The 19,298-nt window shown below is 43.9% G+C and overlaps 1 protein-coding gene across 1 annotated transcript in view; it reads right to left on the bottom strand.

Moving 5' to 3' along the window:
* LOC106564871 (cytoplasmic phosphatidylinositol transfer protein 1) overlaps window positions 1-19,298 on the bottom strand; it is a 102,427-nt gene that overhangs the window by 10,539 nt on the left and 72,590 nt on the right. Inside the window, exons 2-5 of the mRNA XM_014131349.3 lie at window positions 13,000-13,148; window positions 9,784-9,872; window positions 9,249-9,256; window positions 6,902-6,973 (exon numbers count right to left, since the gene is read on the bottom strand). Of these exons, the coding sequence (XP_013986824.2) occupies window positions 6,902-6,973; window positions 9,249-9,256; window positions 9,784-9,872; window positions 13,000-13,148 (318 nt within the window). The remainder of the gene's footprint in view (window positions 1-6,901; window positions 6,974-9,248; window positions 9,257-9,783; window positions 9,873-12,999; window positions 13,149-19,298) is intronic.

Here is a 19,298-nt window from a genome sequence, read left to right as displayed (position 1 = left end):
CAGACAGACAGACAGACAGACAGACAGACAGACAGACAGACAGACAGACCTCATATATAGCCGCAGGGCAAACAGACACCAATAGCATTAGCCACTCTCTGTTTCCATCTAAGGAGCTAGAGGTGTGTGTGTGTGTGTGTGAGAGAGATAGGCTCGGTTATAGAGAGGAATACTCCAGTACGCCAGGCCTAAGGCGATGAGTGAACGAATCCTCAGCCAGGGCAGAGTGCAACATTTCAAAGTGTGTTTTAATGTCTATATGTTACACATCATGATTCGAGCTACCGGTAGATGTATTGAAACTGCAGCGTACGGATAAATATTGCATGAATGTCAAGAAATAACATTAAAAAGAGTACTTCACACCACGGATCACAACCTAAGAGAGATATGTAGGTTTCCTGCTCGTAGCTATGGATGAATATTGTATGCCTTGCTGCCAAATATGATTATGAAAAGGAGTCCAACGAGAACAAAGTGGCTGTGATGGTGCCACATTTATAATATATTTCCACCTTATTTATTGATGTATAATATCTACATGAAGAAAAATGTAAAATGATGTTGTATGACAATGTAAATTAAATATCATATTTGGAAGCAATATGATCAGTAGATTTTTTTGGTTCAGCTCATGTGCTATATTTGGACTAGTCTCAAATGCCAAAACATCAAGATGCCTTATGGGTTGGTAAAGTGGTCCCCCCGCACCATCTCCCTCCACCCCCCTCGGGGCCAGACACACGTTTTCCAATCGATACAGTCGACTGAGGTGTGGACTCTGACCGCTGCCTGGTTGCCCTCTGTTACTTATAGCAGGGTGTGAAGCTGTAGTGCTGTGCTCAATGTCAGGAGGTGGGAGGTCGACATCCTCAGGTTCAGTGCTTACAGACAGAAAGCCATGGACATGCACATTTGCTCTCCTTGTCACTCTGTCGTCTCTCTCTTTTTCTCCATCTTCTTGTCCATCTCTGTTCTCTTTTTCTCTCTCTTCTCTCCATCTCCTATCTCCATCACCCTCTCTCTCTTCCTTCCGTATCCTCTCTTTTACTTCCTCACCTCTCTCCCTCTCCCTCTCTCTTTTTCTCACCTCTCTCCCTCTCCCTCCAAGGGGCCCTTCTGCCACAAGCTGTGTGAAACAGTCCTGCTGGCACATTGGGGGTGACATGCCATCATGGATGAGTGCAGCCAAGGGACAGAGAAAAGAGGGAGGGAGTACTAAGAAGAAGAAAGTGCAATAATGAGGGAAGAGGAGAGAGAATGAGAGAGGGAGAACGTGTAATAAATAATGAGGGAAGAGGAGAGAGAATGAGAGAATGAGAACGTGTAATAAATAATGAGGGTAGAGGAGAGAGAATGAGAGAGGGAGAACGTGTAATAAATAATGAGGGAAGAGGAGAGAGAATGAGAGAATGAGAACGTGTAATAAATAATGAGGGAAGAGGAGAGAGAATGAGAGAGGGAGAACGTGTAATAAATAATGAGGGAAGAGGAGAGAGAATGAGAGAGGGAGAACGTGTCATAAATAATGAGGGAAGAGGAGAGAGAATGAGAGAGGGAGAACATGTCATAAATAATGAGGGAAGAGGAGAGAGAATGAGAGAATGAGAACGTGTAATAAATAATGAGGGTAGAGGAGAGAGAATGAGAACGTGTAATAAATAATGAGGGTAGAGGAGAGAGAATGAGAACGTGTAATAAATAATGAGGGTAGAGGAGAGAGAATGAGAACGTGTAATAAATAATGAGGGTAGAGGAGAGAGAATGAGAACGTGTAATAAATAATGAGGGTAGAGGAGAGAGAATGAGAACGTGTAATAAATAATGAGGGTAGAGGAGAGAGAATGAGAGAATGAGAACGTGTAATAAATAATGAGGGTAGAGGAGAGAGAATGAGAGAGGGAGAACGTGTAATAAATAATGAGGGAAGAGGAGAGAGAATGAGAGAATGAGAACGTGTAATAAATAATGAGGGAAGAGGAGAGAGAATGAGAGAATGAGAACGTGTAATAAATAATGAGGGTAGAGGAGAGAGAATGAGAGAGGGAGAACGTGTAATAAATAATGAGGGAAGAGGAGAGAGAATGAGAGAGGGAGAACGTGTAATAAATAATGAGGGAAGAGGAGAGAGAATGAGAGAATGAGAACGTGTAATAAATAATGAGGGAAGAGGAGAGAGAATGAGAGAATGAGAACGTGTAATAAATAATGAGGGAAGAGGAGAGAGAATGAGAGAATGAGAACGTGTAATAAATAATGAGGGAAGAGGAGAGAGAATGAGAGAATGAGAACGTGTAATAAATAATGAGGGTAGAGGAGAGAGAATGAGAACGTGTAATAAATAATGAGGGTAGAGGAGAGAGAATGAGAACGTGTAATAAATAATGAGGGTAGAGGAGAGAGAATGAGAACGTGTAATAAATAATGAGGGTAGAGGAGAGAGAATGAGAACGTGTAATAAATAATGAGGGTAGAGGAGAGAGAATGAGAACGTGTAATAAATAATGAGGGTAGAGGAGAGAGAATGAGAACGTGTAATAAATAATGAGGGTAGAGGAGAGAGAATGAGAGAATGAGAACGTGTAATAAATAATGAGGGGAGAGGAGAGAGAATGAGGGAGGGAGAACGTGTAATAAATAATGAGGGGAGAGGAGAGAGAATGAGGGAGGGAGAACGTGTAATAAATAATGAGGGGAGAGGAGAGAGAATGAGGGAGGGAGAACGTGTAATAAATAATGAGGGGAGAGGAGAGAGAATGAGGGAGGGAGAACGTGTAATAAATAATGAGGGGAGAGGAGAGAGAATGAGGGAGGGAGAACGTGTAATAACTAATGAGGGGAGAGGAGAGAGAATGAGGGAGGGAGAACGTGTAATAAATAATGAGGGGAGAGAGTAGGAACGTTAGGAAGAGGGGAGAAGAAAGAGAGAGAGGAGGAAAGGACAAGGAAGATGGAGGGAAGAAGAAAGAGAGCGTGCAAGAATGAATGAAAATGAGCAAGTAAGAGGCGGAGGGAGAGAGAAACTATGCAACTGTCTAATGGTGAAGTCTCAAGGAGACACAGATAGAGAGAGAGAGTGATAGAACGAGAGAGAGAGAGAGAGAGTGTGATAGAACGAGAGAGAGAGAGAGTACGAGAAAGAGAGAAGAGAGAGAGAACGAGAGAGAGAGTGAGAGAATGAGAAAGGGAGAGAGAGAAGAGAGAGAGTGAGAGTACGAGAAAGAGAAAGAGAGAAGAGAGAGAGTGAGAGAGATAATGTTAACCATGAACCATTAGAGACAGTATTTAAGCAGTGGCTCTTCTCCAAACCTAACGGCAGCCCTGCCCTGTCAGGGTCTGCTACCTGATACGACCGTGGAGTTGTCAATCACATCATCTAACCACACCCTCCATTCATTCATTCAGACAGAATATGTAGTCTGCTCACACACACACACACACACACACACACACACACACACACACACACACACACACACACACACACACACACACACACACACACACACACACACACACACACACACACACACACACACACACACACACACACACACACACACACACACACACACACACACACACAATCATTCACACGGATTTCCACAGATGCACTTCATTGTATGGATGTACACACAGAAAGACACACAAACACACATTACATTCAAACAGACATTGAACCCCTTCTCTGTCAGGAAACAGGACTGCGAGCGTGAAAACACATTTTTACAGCCTGACATTATCTTTCATAACATCGTGAGCACAGAAACACAGGGCTGCATATTATTTCACAATGTACAGGATCTTGGCAGAGGAGACTGAAATTTGGACCAGATTACACAGGGTTGTAAAAGACCAGAGTTTGTGCTGGTCAGCCCTGAAGCTGCAGTGTCCGCGGATAGATTCACATGGGAGCTTTTAAGTGGAACTTATGCGTGCAAACACATACGTGTGTCTGCATCCGTGTGTTTGTACGCAACAACAAATGTGTACGTGATATGTGTGTGTGTGTGTGATATGACTCCAAGCGCGCATGTGTGTGTTGTGTGCACGCACAGGGACACTGGCCACAGCAGTAGTTAGAGAAGAGAGGTAGGCTGGGGTTGGATTACAGATGTAGAGACCAGAGTGATGCTGCCTTTTACATTCACTCTGATATGACATCCTCTCCTTTACATTCAGTCTGATATGACATCCTCTCCTTTACATTCAGTCTGATATAACATCCTCTCCTTTACATTCAGTCTGATACGACATCCTCTCCTTTACATTCACTCTGATATAACATCCTCTCCTTTACATTCAGTCTGATATAACATCCTCTCCTTTACATTCAGTCTGATATAACATCCTCTCCTTTACATTCAGTCTGATATAACATCCTCTCCTTTACATTCAGTCTGATATAACATCATCTCCTTTACATTCAGTCTGATATAACATCCTCTCCTTTACATTCAGTCTGATATGACATCCTCTCATTTACATTCAGTCTGATATAACATCCTCTCCTTTACATTCAGTCTGATATGACATCCTCTCCTTTACATTCAGTCTGATATAACATCCTCTCCTTTACATTCAGTCTGATATGACATCCTCTCCTTTACATTCAGTCTGATACGACATCCTCTCCTTTACATTCAGTCTGATATAACATCCTCTCCTTTACATTCACTCTGATATGACATCCTCTCCTTTACATTCAGTCTGATATGACATCCTCTCCTTTACATTCACTCTGATATAACATCCTCTCCTTTACATTCAGTCTGACACGACATCCTCTCCTTTACATTCAGTCTGATATAACATCCTCTCCTTTACATTCAGTCTGATACGACATCCTCTCCTTTACATTCAGTCTGATATAACATCCTCTCCTTTACATTCAGTCTGATATAACATCCTCTCCTTTACATTCACTCTGATATGACATAGTAGTAGAACTATTATTCTGCTATCGAAACGAGTTTGTGAATTGGGAGAGAGGGAGAGAGAGAAGGCCAGAGTATAAATGAAATGGGCTCTTCAATTAGCAGAACTGCACTTGGCAAACACTGAGGGGCCATAAGACCCCTATTATGGAATTACTTTATCATACTGAAGGTCTCAGTGCAACACACACACACACACACACACACACACACACACACACACACACACACACACACACACACACAATCATTCACACGGATTTCCACAGATGCACTTCATTGTATGGATGTACACACAGAAAGACACACAAACACACATTACATTCAAACAGACATTGAACCCCTTCTCTGTCAGGAAACAGGACTGCGAGCGTGAAAACACATTTTTACAGCCTGACATTATCTTTCATAACATCGTGAGCACAGAAACACAGGGCTGCATATTATTTCACAATGTACAGGATCTTGGCAGAGGAGACTGAAATTTGGACCAGATTACACAGGGTTGTAAAAGACCAGAGTTTGTGCTGGTCAGCCCTGAAGCTGCAGTGTCCGCGGATAGATTCACATGGGAGCTTTTAAGTGGAACTTATGCGTGCAAACACATACGTGTGTCTGCATCCGTGTGTTTGTACGCAACAACAAATGTGTACGTGATATGTGTGTGTGTGTGTGATATGACTCCAAGCGCGCATGTGTGTGTTGTGTGCACGCACAGGGACACTGGCCACAGCAGTAGTTAGAGAAGAGAGGTAGGCTGGGGTTGGATTACAGATGTAGAGACCAGAGTGATGCTGCCTTTTACATTCACTCTGATATGACATCCTCTCCTTTACATTCAGTCTGATATGACATCCTCTCCTTTACATTCAGTCTGATATAACATCCTCTCCTTTACATTCAGTCTGATACGACATCCTCTCCTTTACATTCACTCTGATATAACATCCTCTCCTTTACATTCAGTCTGATATGACATCCTCTCCTTTACATTCAGTCTGATATGACATCCTCTCCTTTACATTCAGTCTGATATAACATCCTCTCCTTTACATTCAGTCTGATACGACATCCTCTCCTTTACATTCACTCTGATATAACATCCTCTCCTTTACATTCAGTCTGATATAACATCCTCTCCTTTACATTCAGTCTGATATAACATCCTCTCCTTTACATTCAGTCTGATATAACATCCTCTCCTTTACATTCAGTCTGATATAACATCCTCTCCTTTACATTCAGTCTGATATAACATCCTCTCCTTTACATTCAGTCTGATATGACATCCTCTCCTTTACATTCAGTCTGATATAACATCCTCTCCTTTACATTCAGTCTGATATGACATCCTCTCCTTTACATTCAGTCTGATATAACATCCTCTCCTTTACATTCAGTCTGATATGACATCCTCTCCTTTACATTCAGTCTGATACGACATCCTCTCCTTTACATTCAGTCTGATATAACATCCTCTCCTTTACATTCACTCTGATATGACATCCTCTCCTTTACATTCAGTCTGATATGACATCCTCTCCTTTACATTCACTCTGATATAACATCCTCTCCTTTACATTCAGTCTGACACGACATCCTCTCCTTTACATTCAGTCTGATATAACATCCTCTCCTTTACATTCACTCTGATATGACATCCTCTCCTTTACATTCACTCTGATATGACATAGTAGTAGAACTATTATTCTGCTATCGAAACGAGTTTGTGAATTGGGAGAGAGGGAGAGAGAGAAGGCCAGAGTATAAATGAAATGGGCTCTTCAATTAGCAGAACTGCACTTGGCAAACACTGAGGGGCCATAAGACCCCTATTATGGAATTACTTTATCATACTGAAGGTCTCAGTGCAACACACACACACACACACACACACACACACACACACACACACACACACACACACACACACACACACACACACACACACGGTCTTTACTCACGTTGTCATTGCTGCCTTTGTTGTCCTCGTATTTCGTCTCTATGTGAATGGAGAACTTGGGTAAGAAAGAACACTGCAAAACAATACAGATGAGATGTATCAGGTGAGATGGTGGAAAAACAACCTCTTTCACCTGAAACTGGTGTTTAGTTTTATAATTGTTTATGCGTCATCGAGACATTTAGTCTCTAGACTTCTTGTACCAGCATCCCCACCAACTAATGTGTTTGGTGCTTATTTCAGAAAGGGGAGATGAATGAATGGGAGTATGCTCTGTATGCATGTCCATGTGCTCGTGTCTGAGTGTGTGTGTGTGTGGTTTGTGTGTGTGTGTCTGCGTTGTGTGTGTGTATGCGTGCGTGCATGTACCCCTCCTATGACTCACACACAGCCTTTTATCGAGCCCGAAACTCTGTCACTGTCAAAGCCATGTCTCCCCCTCATCCCCCTTTCCCTCCTCCCCCCTCCTCTCCTCCATCCGCTCCTCGCTGCTCCTCTCTATATAAAGCCATATGACTCACTGTGGTGGCATTTATCACTTTCTGAGAATTTCAAAATGCCACAGCTCAAAGGCTTTAGAAGTTTCAGGCAGTATGTTACAGGGGGCAGCGGCAGGTTTCCAAGACCGTCATCAATCTTGAACCCTTTGACCTAAAACACTGCTACAGTAGTGTTTAGATTGGAGTTGAGACTGATGTTGGTTGTAAAGAGTTCTTGGAAACAGTTTCTGTGAACTACCAGTGTATAAAACCTTATTTGTATTTGTATATATTATGGATCCCCAAGGTAGCAGCTACACTTCCTGGAGTCCGGCAATATTAAGGCAGTTATACAATTTAAAAAACATTACAATACATTCATTACAGAATTCACAACACCCTAAGTGGGCGCCCTCAGGCCCATACTCCACTACCGCTTATCTACAACACAAAGTCCATGTGTACGTGTGTGTTTAGTGCGTATGTTATCATGTGTGTGTATGCATGTTTGTGTGTCCCCCTGTTCCATAAGGTTTGTTTGTATCCGTTTTTTAAATCTGATTCTACTGGTTGTATCAGTTATTATGATGCCTTCTAATACATTATAAGACTTGCTATAAGCATCTATAACAGCTTATAGTTGTATAGAGTCATGTATAAACACAACAGCAAACCCACCCACACAAATAGAGGATACCTAAACCTCAAAAAGATATGGACAGGTGAAAATACGTTACTTAAAGATGAACTAGGCAGAAATCGCTCCACCATTTCCTGTTTGTTAAAATTCCAATAGTTAGCCTAATTTCAGTTTATGTGACAAAACAAGCACCACTACTTAGACTTGCTTTCAATGAGAATGACAGATCTATAACTCACATTTCTATGTGAATTTGGTCAGGTCGGCCAAAAAGTGACATATTGCCGCTTTAAAAGCATTTAATACCAAGTCAAAAGTATTTAAGAAAGCGCCAGAGAAAAGTATTTAAGAAAGCCCCAGAGAAAAGTATTTAAGAAAGCTCCAGAGAAAAGTATTTAAGAAAGCCCCAGAGAAAAGTATTTAAGTAAGCTCCAGAGAAAAGTATTTAAGAAAGCCCAAGAGAAAAGTATTTAAGAAAGCCCCAGAGAAAAGTATTTAAGAAAGCCCCAGAGAAAAGTATTTAAGAAAGCCCTAGAGAAAAGTATTTAAGAAAGCCCCAGAGAAAAGTATTTAAGAAAGCCCCAGAGAAAAGTATTTAAGAAAGCCCCAGAGAAAAGTATTTAAGAAAGCTCCAGAGAAAAGTATTTAAGAAAGCTCTGGCTATGGCAGCAAAGCAAATGGACATCATTTGACACCTCAAAGGCAGTTGAATCCTCAGGGCAGTAAAAATGTATGACGCTTCTCGTAAGCGAAACAAGGGAATGGATATGTCTTTATCTCTGGAGAGCGAATGCCTAGCTACAGACATACACCACCATGAAGAGAGCTGCAATTCAGAAGACACACACGGAAATGCACAAGCGTGCACACACACTGATGCTAAGCTGTTGCTATAGATAGCCATACTAATGTCTCCATACGGGGAAGCTTCATTCTAACAAAGCCACTTACATTTAATATAAATCCAAAATTACACAATAAATATGCAAAAAAAAATACACAACCCAAGCCTTCTATTTACACATATCCCAAAACACTGACTCCTTACGTAACGTCTAACTAAAACAACCAGTGAAGCAGAAGAAAATGTTTAGAGAGAGATGTGGAGTTCTTTCCTGGTCCTTCCATGATGCTGCATTAAATGCATCCTGACATCATGTACATTAATGAGCTGCGGTAGCTCTCTCCACAGCTCTGTGATCAATAAAGGAAATGGAAGAGATACTTACGGTGTACTCTACAGAGGCAGGCCCAGAGGGACGCGTCGGAGCAGAGGGGAGAAAACACCACAGTTAGGGCTTCAGTAACGCAACAACACAGAAGAAACAGAAACAGGTTACGATGTGATACAACGTGAAGGAGCACAACATGACACAAAAAACAACACAGCTCACACATCCAGAATGTTGCTGAACATTTTCCATTGACTTTTGAAGAAACATTTCTGGGAACTGATGCTGACTGAACTGATAGTCTTACATAACCAGACAGAAACGTTGCCAGGTTGTTCTCGGAACGTTTTTTTGGTTAGCTATGTGCATTATAGCATAACGTGACTCAGCTAGCCTGGCTATGCTATGAGCTGTGTCACAGTAACTAGATTGGGTTGAGGTTAGCCTGGTACTTTTCCGCTAGGGTTACGGTCGATACGTGGTCAGAGCTCATTTCTGACCGCACACAACCATCTGTGGTGCCTGGTATGAATGGATCCTGGTTCTACAATAACACATCGGTGTGTGTGTGTGTGTGTGTGTGTGTGCTCACCTGTTATGGTATAAGGGTAGTAGTTCCAGGCCTTCTCTGTTACGTAGAAGATGTTGGGCACCACTGCTCGAGCCCAGCTGGGCAATTTACTGTAAAAAGAGAGAGGGTGAGAGAGAGAAAAAGAAAGAGAGAGAGAGATGGAGAGACGGAGAGAGAGAAAGAGGAGATATGAAAAGCAAGAGAGGAGATGAAAGAGATACATCATGTCTGAGTAATTGGTCTGATTAATCATTTCTACAGCTTGAGTCGTTTTCCTTCCTTCCTTCCTTCCTTCCTTCCTTCCTTCCTTCCTTCCTTCCTTCCTTCCTTCCTTCCTTCCTTCCTTCCTTCCTTCCTTCCTTCCTTCCTTCCTTCCTTCCTTCCTTCCTTCCTTCCTTCCTTCCTTCCTTCCCTTCTCAAGGTGAGTGGGCATGTTTAAAAGCCCTGGCCATTGAAGGCGGTTAAAAAAGAAACTTGAAAATGTAACAAAGAACATTGAAAAAGATGAGAGAGAGCAGCACTCAAAAGAGCCGTCTATAGCCTCGCAACACGACCTCAATGGGTTTGTGTTTTTGATTACAACGGCAAGGTTTTGTTGGAGAGGTTGAGAGCTCTTCTACACACAGGTGCACCGGAACAGAAACACACTAGCCTGGGCAGAGAAAGCTGAAGGGACATTTACTCAAAGGCTCTGGTGAGTGTAACAGTGGCACATAAAGGTGTGTGTCTGCAGTGTAGCATAGAGATTGGTGTGTGTGTGCGCGTGCATGTAAGCCTCTAATATCTGATAAAAGCTTAGATATTACATTTTCTTTGATCACACATTGCTAAAGAAGCTAGCTACATGACTGTGACTGCGTGGTGACAGCTGATATAAAAATAAACCTATACACCAAAGAAACATTGTGAAAATGTTGACAGGTCAACTATTCACAGCCTATCCCCCGAAAGCAAGTGACAGACACTCCTCCATCTGCTCAACATCTCTCATTCTTCTTTTAAACCACCCTTCATGCTCGTCAACACATTGGTACGCATTAACACACTGTGGTACGCATTGACACACTGTGGTACGCATTGACACACTGTGGTACGCATTGACACACTGTGGTACGCATTGACACACTGTGGTACGCATTGACACACTGTGGTACGCATTGACACACTGTGGTACGCATTGACACACTGTGGTACGCATTGACACACTGTGGCACGCATTGACACACTGTGGCACTTCACACTGCACCTGCCAAGCTCTGTAGGCGGTGGTAAGGTTTCTCCATCCCACACTTTTCACACCTCACAAATTCCTACAGTAATAAAAGACTCTGGCAGAGAAACCAGTCATCTGCGCTAAAGTTCTGAAAGTGTGGACTAGTATGTGTGTGTGTGTGTGTTTGTGTGTGGTGTTTGCGTCTCCGCAAAGTAGCCCCACGTTATTCCATCACAAAATGAACCATCCGAGTCGATGTGTAATGAAGACCATTGAAATAATGAATTCCTAATGAATGTTTAAGTTAAGAGGTTATTCAAGCTCTTCATGCCAGAACAGCACTAGAACAATAATCTAGCGAATCAGAAAGGTGATTGAGTGCTGGGGACCATGACACAATGCTCACTGGCTTCAACTTCCTGCTTGCTTTGGAATATTAGGGCCAATGTATTTTTATTAAATAAATCATATTTGTCCTGTTCTGTTGTGACACATGATACATAACTGGCCCTAAACTAAATGTCTTCTATTACATTTACAATGTTCTTCTCATCTTAAATTATTTTCATGACATTTATATTTTCATGACAGAAAGGCCTTGGTTTGCACGGAAGGTTGAGAAGAGCTGGCGGATTCACTGTGTCTTGGTGTAGTCTCTCTCTCTCTTTCTCCCTCTCTCTTTATTTTCTCCTCTCTCTCCCTCCTTACATAAGGCAGACACCAGGTTCACTGAACCTGAGATGGATGTTTATGGAGAGGTTGTACTTGTAGTAGTCAGCTGGACACACACACGCACACACACACACACACACACACACACACACACACACACACACACACACACACACACACACACACACACACACACACACACACACACACACACACACACACACACACACACACACACACACACACGGCTGAGAGGCACCCATCTGCTGTGAAGAACTAGAGCGCCGGGAGTGTATTTAAGAGGTGGTAGGGGCTTAGGTGACTGTAGCCGTGGTTGCACAACAAGTGGCGAGTGATCATATGCACACAAACACACACACTCGCAAAAACACAGACAGTGTCCCTGCTGTTGCTCAACCTCACTACATAATTCCCTCATCGTCATACTGTGTCCTCTGATGAACTGTGTCCACATCTTCTCTTACAATAATGAATGGTGACGGTTTCCCTAATGGGAGTCGGGTAGTGACATTTGTTATTATATAGCCAGTCCTTATTCAAACAATACATCATGTATTCCATGACAGATTCAAGTGGGAAGGACTGTGATAAGACCTGATCCAAGATCTGTTGTTTTGAAGAGCCTGCAGCAGGTTTTTTGATAGTTAAAATATGTCTCCTTCTGAATATGCCTGTCTCTTTCCCTCTTTTGCCCTCTCTCTCTCTCTCTCTCGCACTCCCTCCTTCCCATTCACTCTCTCCTCTGTGTCCCTCTGTTCCCCTCCTTCCCCCGGCTCGCTCTCTCCGTCTCTCTCAAGGATTAGCGGCACGGCAGGGCAGACCCTGCTGACTCAGCACCTTTAGGTCCCGGGCATCCCGATCGCTGACGCAGGCACTTGTGATGAAATCTAGCCCTCTCTGTCCCTCTCTCTCTAGATATTGCCGACTTAGGAAGTTTCTGTCCTTGGATGCTCAGCGATGCGCTGGGAGAGGTCACACACACACACACACACACACGGCTGAGAGCCAAGACGTGAGGGGGTGGAGTATTGTGTGTGGCACAGCTGTGAGGGCGAAGTAACTCGGGGCAACATGACAGCAGCAGTCTGCCATGCGAAGCGTCGAGTGTGTGAGGAACAACACTTTGCCTGCGTTCCAAAAGGCACCCTATTCCCTATATAGTGCACTAAACCTATAGATAATGTCCCCTTGTAAAAGTGGAAGAGTTAAAGCTACGATCTGGGATTTTATATTCAGTAAAACAGCAGCCCAGCATCTTGCTTTGGTGTACAACCATTGGACAGATCCCAGATTGTACCTTTAACATGGGTGGATGATGGTCACTCACTCACCTGTTGAGGTAGACACGTTTCTCGGTGAACTGGCCCTGACCGTGGGCGGGGTCGTCAAACGGTTCATTCTGGACCACCTCCACCCCCTCGCCGCGGTCACTCTGCTCATGGCTGTGCTTGCTGATCATATATAGCTGGCCAATCCTGTACTGGAGAGAACAGAGGGAGACAAGAACGCAGGATGTTTAGGGTACGACCGCAACATGAACACCTTCAGTTTAACAAAAGAATCGAATACAGCTGATCAGTCCTGTAACGGAGGAAACAGAGAGGTGGACCCGAATATGACTGTAACATGAACCCGAACATTAACAAGCACAGGCGAACAGGAAGAACACATATGACTTCATATATAGCGCCTTTAGAAAGCATTCACACCCCTTTACTTTTTCCACATTTTGTTGTGTTGTAAAGTGGGATTAACATTGATTTAATTGTCTTTTTTTTTGTCAACGATCTACACAAAATACTGTATAATAAAAATAAATAAAAATAAATAAACACTGATATATTTTGATTAGATAAGTATTCAACCCGCGAATCAATACATGTGAGAATCACCTTTGACAGCGATACAGTTGTTTCATTCTGAGTAAGTCTGCGAGAGTTTTGTAAACCTGGATTGTACAATATTTGCCCATTATTCTTAAAAAAAAAATATTCAAGCCATTTTCAAGTCGAGCCATATATTTTTAAGGCGATTTAAGTCAAAACTGTAACTAGGCCACTCAGGAATACTCAATGTCGTCTTGGTAAACAACTCCAGTGTATATTTGGCCTTGTGTTTTAGGTTATTGTCCTGCTGAAAAGTAGATTTGCCTGGAGGAAACAGAGAGGGGGACCAGACCAGAGATGGGTTAGCTTATGCCAGCAGCAGAAGCACAAAAAGAGTTCAACCGACAACCACACAGCAATGCAAAAGTGAACCACACAGATATAATCATCTCTTACGACACGTAAACACCAGATAAATGACAGATTATTTTGAATGAGCTTTATCTGTCACAAATGCTTTATTAAACAGTTGAGTTTGAGGTAGATTTAATTTCACCCTTCAGGATGTCACCACCAACATTTTGAAGTTATTGTTTTCAGGGCTCTTGCCCTTTCCTTTGAAGACCACTAGAAAGAAAGACCACCAGTGAAGTGCTTCTGAGACTTCCTGACCAATCTATTGAGGCTTTAATAATTCAAGGTTAATCTACAAAGACTGGCTTTTGACCAGAGTTAAGCTGCTGTCCCAGAGCAAGAGACAAAGGATGGAAAGAGAGAGGAGGTGGGAGGAGGTAGGGAGAGAGAGAGAGAGGCAGAGAGCGAGAGATAGAAAGGACAGCCAGAGAGAGCGAGAGGGAGGGTGGGGCTGGGGTTGGAGTGGAAAGATACAGAGGGAAAGAGAGGGGGCAGAGAGAGGTTGGGAGAAGAGGGAATGCATTAGAAAGCCAGAGGGGAAAGACAAAGAGGGTGAGGATTGACAAAAAGAGAGCCGGCAGAGAGAGAGAGGATGAACGTCTAACCAGGATAGGCAGAGAGAGACGATCAATGTAGAACCAGGATAGGCAGAGAGAGGGTGAGAAATGGAGGGAGAGAGAGATAAGAGAACATTATTCAGGAGAGCAAGGGAAAAGCGAGGGAGAAGCTGGAGAGCGGTAGCACGAGAAAAAGAGCGGGAGAGGTAGAGGACACACTGCGATGATACTGAACGACGCTAATCCTCTTATCCGTGGCCAGCTGAGAACAAGTGAAGCCCTCTACTCATCCCCTGCTGAGTCACTCCTCAACCGCATCCCTCTCTCCACTCATCCTCCACGCATGACCTGCCGGGCTGCTGCAAAATAAAGCTTTGGAGAAGAGGATAGGAGGGGGGAAGAGGGGGAAATGGAAGAGGAGGAGAGAGAGGGTGTAGTGGAAGAAGGGGGAGAATTGATATTTCTAACTTTTCCATCCGACTGGGCTCTTAAGACGTTAAGTTACTTCAGAGGAAACTGTGAAGGATTGACCTCATATTGACCCCAAAAGCCCAAGGATCAGCAAGGGTCCTCGAGTGTCACAGTTTTCAGGACACACACTGCCCAATAGCAATAATCTGAACGTTTGTCACATTGCAGTGTAGAGGCCACTTTGTACAGCTCTTTAAACTACAACCACTTCCCACCCTCCATTCCGTGTCCTCCACAGTCAGCTGGTTTCTCCTTTAACCTTACATTTTTTGAGTGACTCACTCACTCCTCACTAGCCGGAACCCAAGGTCTCCCAGGGCTATGGAGAGTGGGCTTGTGTCAGAAATGGATGCCTCAGCACAAAAGTGCACCCAGGAACCACCTACAGTAGCACATTTCTGCACATTGCTGCCCGAGACGCAATCAATTATTAAGACCGGTGTGCCCGCGTGGGCGAGACTTGTCCCACAGACAGGGCAGACAGGGCGAAGGGAGACACTGCAATGTCATCATCCAGGGCCAGGAGTGTCCCTTTAGGGGGTGGGAAGCAGGGAAGCAGTTCTGGCTGGATGTCTGACAGGAACAGAGAGAATCCTCGGAGAGGATGTCCTTCATCTGAATGAGTCGACTGACACACCCCTGCATCACATGGTGACGTGATTTTGAATATTGAAGGGCTCCCCGTGCGTTTAAGCTACAGACGTACCGTTGTGGCTTTAGCTCAATCCCCTTTCTGCCGATACAAAGTTTGCACTTATTCCATAACATGGGGCTTGTGAAAGCGGTCTTTTTCTACATGTGAGAAGATCCGGACAAGAAAATCATCACGAAATTGGCTGTAAAACTCAAACCGTCTGAGCTAAACTAATAGTAGTCACCACCATCGAAAGGGGAAGAGTCTTACAAACACCAATGTGTCGGTTGTTCTGCTTTACGACGTAGACAAGCATCAGGGGAGTCCTCTGAAGGTAACCCAGTACCCGGCTGGAAAAATGGCAAAAAGTGAATAGGGGGTAAAATGTGCCACGAATAACGTGACCAAACATGGGTAAAAAAATAATCTCTGAGTTCTTATGTCTCTCAGATATAGGACAGACACTTCAACATCTTATTCCTTATTATTTATTTTTTGGATTGTCTGTTTTGTACAAATGTGCTATCAATGCGCTTCTATGAGCTATAACAGTAAAGGCTACAGGAGCCTTAAAATTCCATTTGTAAGCTTAGTATATTGCAATCTATGGGGCATTAAGTTCTCTCTCTCTCTCCCTCTCTCTGAGGGAGAATGTGGACACCTGATCGTTGAACATCTCATTCCAAAATAATGGGCATTAATATTGAGTTAGTCCCCCCTTTGCTGCTACAACAGTCTCCACTCTTCTGGGAAGGCTTTCCACAATTATTTTGGGGGACATTGCTGCGGGGACTTGCTTCCAATCAGCCACAAGAGCATTAGTCAGGTAGGGCACTGATATTGGGCGATAAGGCCTGGCTCGCAGTAGGCGTTCCAATTCATCCCAAAGGTGTACGATGGGGTTGAGGTCAGGGCTCTGTACAGGCCAGTCAAGTTCATCTACACCGATCATGACAAACCATTTCTGTATGCACAGACTATTATTCCTCCACCAAGCTTTACAGTTGGCACTATGCATTGGGGCAGGCAGTGTTCTCCTGGCATCCGCCAAACCCAGATTTGTCTGTCGGACTGCCAGATGGTGAAGCGTGATTCATCACTCTAGAGAAGGGGTTCCACTGCTCCAGCCAACGCTTGGCATTGCGCATGGTGATCTTAGGCTTGTGTGCGGCTGCTTGGCCATGGAAACCCATTTCATGAAGCAGTTAGAGGGACAACAGAGCCCTGAGAACCAGCCCATCAGTGACCTGATGATCATTAGCGAGTTGGATACCACCTACACATGTCCAGAGTGCATAAGAGGAGACTACCGTGACTCAACGGTCACGTGGGAATTTTAATGCGGTCATGACTGCCGGTGTAACGGTAATAAGGTCACCGCAACGGTCCTAGTGACAACAGAGTCACAAAGGGTCTGAAAACGAATTTGTCGTGTTTTGGAAATGACACATCCTCTTTCATTCACTTCCTCATAATCTTTGTTGACGAGTGGCAGCAGTTTCTAAATATAGAGAGAGTGAGCATACAGTCTCTTGTATTGGTTGAATAAGCCATTGTCCATGTTCTCATTTGAAACAGTGATGAGGGGCAGGGGATCAATGTTGAACCAGAGGAGGCTGGTGGGAGAGATATAGTAGGACAGACTGGAATGGAATAGATGGAAAGGTGTCAAAAACATAAAACACATGGCTTCCATATGTTTGATACCGTTTTTGCGATATCTCCGCCCACCAGCCACCACTGGTTTGAATTATTAACTGAGAAAAGCAGTGGTGGTGTCACAGAAGTTGTCATGTAGAGAAGAGGACCAAGGCGCAGCGGGATTGTGGACACTCATGTTTATTAAAGGAAACATGTAAAGCATCCACTTGAACAAAAAAACAATAAACACACCGGTGACAGTGTGGCAGGCTCAAACCAAAGGCAGTGCACACAAACAACCACCCACAACCCCAAAGAAAAACACACACACCTATATAGGACTTCCAATCAAAGGCAACTCAACACACCTGCCTTCAATTGGAAGTCCCAATCACCCACACAACATTTAACAAACACAAACCACCTGCCACATCCTGACCAAGACTAACACAATACACCCTCTGCTGGTCAGGACGTGACAGGTGGTCGCAGGCTAGTTGGAACTGTTTGCAGGACAAACAACGATTGGCGTTGATCATTTGAATATCATCATTCTGTCTGTCAATAAAAATGGAGCGCTTCAATAGTCTACAGAATCTGCGTTAAAACATATGCTACTTGGTCAAACCAACTTCAGCTAGCGTGCATCCCAAATGGCACCCTATTCCCTATAGTGTACCCTATGGGCCACGGTCACAGGTAGTGCACTATATGGGGAATAGGTTGCCATTTGGAATGTAACCCTAGTTTCTGTGGCATCTGTGCAGTCTTAGGAGAAGTAAAGAATAAAGATGAATCAAAGCGTCAATAAGCAGAAGAGCAACCAGCAACCCTGGCCTGCTTATGCAATTTGCCTGATGACAATGCAACTGAGAGCACTGGGCCCATTAGTCTCTGTCACTGGACAACAGCTTTATCAATACGACTACAGATTAGAACGCTGCTGCTCGGGCAATACCATGGATTCAAAAACAACCAGTTGGGCAATATCTCTTGGCCTAGACCATACCTCGGTATAGACAGTGTGTTAGTAGAGGTCGAGTTATGTTCAGGGTGACCTGACCAGGAAAAACTATGGGGATCGGGTTATGGAGTACAGTATGACGTTAGCCTTCGGGCTAAGGGCTAACCAGAAGTGTTCCTGACAACTTGACCAGGAAAAACTGTCCGGTCGTGTGGCCTATACTACTTCTCAGACAACCACAGTCCGAGTGGGCAGAGAAAATATGAATAAACAAAAGCGGCATTAAAGCCGCAACAATCGATGGCGGCTAGTATCCGAATTCCCCTGGTGATGATGGACGGTCGATGCGGCACGCTTCGACAAGGAAGCTGAAGGAAGGTGAGCCCGGAGGCAGACGAAGTGATGCGTATATCACTGTGCAAGCCCCTCCATCCATCCTTCCCTTCGCCTGGGTCGGAGAGAGGGAAATAAAAGAGAGACGGAATTCTACCCAGAGATTATTTCCACTCGTTATTCTATTTGGACGTCGCTCATCAAACACACTGGCCTCCAGGTCTAATGCTTCTTCACAAATAGACGTGCTAAAAGCGCTAGTGGCTTGTTTTTAAATTGGGTGTGGAAACGGACGCTTGGCCCAGAGCCAAACTCGTCTTCTTGCCAGTTTCTGAACATCTAAACAGTTGTTTTAATTTTTTTTTAAGTAAACACCGACTGAGATTCATATTGGGGCTCAAGATGAAAGGGAGACATTGTGCACCAATATGTTTAAACGCCACAACAGCTGTAAGGCACACTTGTGATGCATCTAGAATAGCCTACACAAGAAGGCAATACAGAGTTGCTCGTGTCATTGTTGACATAGCAAATAACGTTGCAAAAGATGGCGTCTTACAGTTGCTGAATACCAATGAATAGGTATCTGTCTGTGTGTGTATATTGCTGAAAGTCAAGGAAAGCACTGGAAGACCAGCCTAGACTACAAAGTAGGCGATCAGTGAACCTCCTTGCCTCTAACCCAATTACCCAACGCAACCTACACCTCTAGTCTGCGCCCCTCTGGTTCACGCTAACGCTAATAGCTACGCTAATTGTGCTGTTCCACCTCGTGAACCAGACATTAGTG

Source organism: Salmo salar, chromosome 12 (assembly GCF_965601325.2).
Source record: "Salmo salar chromosome 12, fSalSal1, whole genome shotgun sequence".
Taxonomy (NCBI): Eukaryota; Metazoa; Chordata; class Actinopteri; order Salmoniformes; family Salmonidae; genus Salmo; species Salmo salar.
The sequence above is the reverse complement of the archived record's forward strand: the minus strand, read 5'-3'. Positions and strand labels throughout refer to the sequence as shown.